Source organism: Pangasianodon hypophthalmus, chromosome 17, assembly GCF_027358585.1.
Source record: "Pangasianodon hypophthalmus isolate fPanHyp1 chromosome 17, fPanHyp1.pri, whole genome shotgun sequence".
NCBI classification, from domain to species: Eukaryota; Metazoa; Chordata; class Actinopteri; order Siluriformes; family Pangasiidae; genus Pangasianodon; species Pangasianodon hypophthalmus.
In genome coordinates, this window is record NC_069726.1 from 1,966,422 (window position 1) to 1,970,068 (window position 3,647).

General features: G+C 41.2%; 1 protein-coding gene across 1 annotated transcript; it reads left to right on the plus strand.

Annotated features, from left to right (window-relative positions):
* Positions 1-1,326: 1,326 nt before the first annotated feature.
* avd (avidin) lies at positions 1,327-3,028 on the plus strand. The gene is made up of 4 exons (XM_026943948.3): positions 1,327-1,442; positions 1,525-1,735; positions 2,645-2,765; positions 2,840-3,028. Exons 1-4 carry the CDS (start codon positions 1,350-1,352, stop codon positions 2,886-2,888), a joined length of 474 nt encoding a protein of 157 aa, XP_026799749.3. The 5' UTR covers positions 1,327-1,349; the 3' UTR covers positions 2,889-3,028.
* Positions 3,029-3,647: the final 619 nt, after the last annotated feature.

Here is a 3,647-nt window from a genome sequence, read left to right on the forward strand (position 1 = left end):
TACGTGTTTTACAAACCGAGCCTGTCGCTCAGAACAATAATCTACAATAATCCCATCAATGACTGATTTAATGTTGCCTGCACCACCCACACACACACAGCACACACACTGATCCAGCTCATACATGTGTGTATACACACACACACATGCAAAGACAGACAACAGACCATGTCTAGCAATATAGAGAAGGCTGAATATTGCTTTTCCTGAGTGTGTTTGTATAGTGATAAAAGTTAATTGAATTCTATAAGGGAAAATCCTTTTTTATGAAATGGTATTTCCTTTATACTATTATTTCCTTAAGAGTAGGAAATTGAAACGTAAATCTTCATAAACATGGTGTCACACCTAAACATCTAAAGATCTAAAGATGATAACAACAACAAAGCCCTACCTTATGTGATAATTATTTTTTTCTCACTTTATCTCAACTAAACTGTGATTTAATGCTTTTAAACCAAGTCTATGCACACATTTAAACAATCTGAGTGTAAAGCTTGGGGTGAAGGTGAAGCATATCCAATCGGTGTTTGTTTAGGCTGTATTGAACTAAAATTTCATTCTCAAATCTGAGCTTTTGAATCGTATTCCAGAGGAACGTAGCTTTTCTGCTGTAAAGCATGGTGGTGCAGAAGGCAGCGTTGCCTCCTCACATCTACATGGTACTGGATTTGATCCTGTGTGGAGTTTCACATGTTCTCCGTGTGTCCATGTAGGTTTCCTTGGGGTTCTCTGGTTTCCTCTCACTACCCAAAAACATGCGTGTAGGTGGATTTGCAACACTAAATTGCCCATAAGTGTGAGTGTGTACATGCAGGACTGGCATCTCATCCAAATAGTATTTCTGCATCATGCCCAGTGTTCCTGGGATAAACTCCAGATCCACCACCAGACTGACCAGGATGAAGCATTTACTGAAGTTGAATAACTTTATTAATTAGCAAAAGATAGTGATTAATGGTAATAAATTTCCATTTATTTTGAGATCTCAGTCTGCATGAATTGGCCAGATTTAGGATTTTCTAAACCTATATGAATATCACACATTACAATGGTCTTGGCACTAGTTTGGCTAAATGTATGTTCATTGTGGAAACTGAATAAATGAATAAACTTGATCCTGATGTATGTTTTTGGGTAGCGAATTTGTAACAGAATTATAAATTATTCCTCCACTGGATAAAATACGGCTTTCTTAGTCTTAATTTCCTTTAAGATCTAAGAACTGCACTGGAGATGGGCGGGGCTTCGAGGTAATTAATCAGTGGGAAATTAGTGTGGAGTGGTTAAGAGTTAAATAGGTTTACCACGCGCGCAAGGCGCACATTGCGCATGCGCTTTGCATCACTATGACGTGGATAGCTGCGTGTTTGTGCGTTCTTGTGTTAGGAATGTACCAGATAATTATCGGACAAACTTTAAATCCAGACTCTGAAAGAAAAGTAAGGCAAGTGGTGAAAAATGTCAGAAATTATAATGAAATAAACTCAAGACATGCACATTGTCTTTCTTGCCGTGTTGCAGTTGTTGGGCTGTAACGTGACCGGAGAATGGCACAGTGAGCTCGGCTCGCAGCTGCAGCTCAGCGCCGCTGGACCGGAAGTGAGAGGCGTGTACCGGACGGCAGTGGAGAGCGCGCGCGGGGCGGCGGGTCCGAGCCGCGAGGCCAGAGTGGTCGGGGTGATCAGTGACGGTCCGCAGCCCACCATCGCATTTTCTGTGCTGTGGGCGAAAGGTAACGCGCACAGGAAGCTGTGTGTAGTGTTTCACCTGCTGTAACACACCTGATCCAACTGAACAGCTCATTAACAGAGTTGAAGAAGAAGAAACCCACTAGAATGTGCAGCACACGGGGTTCTCCAGGACCAGGCTCAGGAACCTGTGGTGTGGGAGAACGCAACTGATGCAGAAATGTCATTCTAAGCCATTCTTATATTCCAAGTAATCAGAAAAATGCAGTCCATGTTAATAAGAGTGATTATACTAATTTGTTCAGTACATACTGATCCCATCAGTAGCATCACATTTAAGGTTTAACTTTTTCCCTTGGGTTCTCCTAACTCTCCAGGGCACAAGTTCCTGGTCCTGAAGAACCCCCTGTCATGCACTTTTTGCCTGTTCAAAAAAAAAAAGGCATTTTCCTTCAAATATTGCTGATTTTCAGCGATGCCAAGGGTTCATGACTTTTGAAATGCAGTCAGCCGTAGCTAATGCTTGCATGGTGTGACATTTCAGCTTTGGCTTAAGGTGGCTTAGTGCCACATACTTGTCCATGTCATGCCTGATTTGCTAACACTTGAGCATCAGACGTTACCAAATTGCCTTCCAGATTACCAGATATAACAAGCGAATAATGCTTTTTGCACAATGAATGTTAAATGAATGGTCCTACATTGCTCATTACATCAGAAGGAGAAACAGAGATGTGGTTCTCTCGTCTCCGTCATAGCTGTGTTCTGACTGCAGTATCTGGACGAGTCGGTTATTATTCCATGGTTGTATCGGTCAGATGATCATGGTAAGCCAAGGCTGGCTATCTGGGTGGAATTCTGTAAGATGGTAGATCTGCAGGAAGGAGGCTTCCATGATGGAGATGTCAGATTGAGCTTGATTCGATTTATTTTGTTTTGAATGTTCCCTGCAGGATCGTGCACTACCTGGGTGGGTCAGTGTTTCATTTTACCAGGAGGTGTTCAGGTCCTGAAAACGCTGTGGATGCTGCGCTCTGCTGCTGAGAGCTCCATGGACAACTGGGACAACACCAGGTGGGTTTGAAGTGTAAATTTCACAGCCAGTGATGAAGAGAAGATGTTTCTTCACTTACTTTGTTTTATTTCAGGTTGGGAGAGGACCAGTTCATTTGCGCACGAGGTGTGGAAAGTCTATAACGGCTCTTGGTTTATCAGCATTCTTGGGGTTCATCAGTTGATGTGTATGAAAGAATAGACGCATCCTGCTGATAGATGAGTTGACCTTTGGGTTTATCACTTCTACATCATCCCAGTTCAATAAACACAGTCCCACAGTGCAGTGCTTCTTATTTATTTTCTTTTCTTAACACCATTTCCAGTTGAACTGCTGCATTTCTGCATTTTTTTTTCTCAGAGCTTATTATAGGCTGGAAAGGAAACCTCTTCCACGTTTCTAATCTTAGACTGGCTGCTGTACGGCATCCGCTTTTTATTTAGGCAGTACCTTTGTTCTCCTTCCTTTCTGTTATGTATTTAATGTTAAAATGAGGACTGGTGTGGACTGTATCCCATAAATATAAACACAGTTTCATGCTTTTGTAGGAAATTAATCAACAGTGGAGTGGTGTGATGAAGCAGAGTTGCTGTTACCACCCTAAGGTTGATTTATTTTCCTATAACAGCATGCACTGAGGTGTTTTACTCTTCTTGTACCTCTTATGGTAATAGTAACTCTGCTTCATTGCACCACTCTGTTACTCATTATTTTCCTACATCAGTTTTTTATTCCTTATATATAGTTTTAACTTTCATTTCCTGTTTATCACAACTGTGCAATGTTTAAAAAGATCTTGATTAAAATGGCGACCTCTTGTGGTGTGTTGGAGAAAAAACACGTAATAAAAGACTCAGGAAAACAAATAGCAAACTTTGCAAACACATTAAATTTGATTTAAG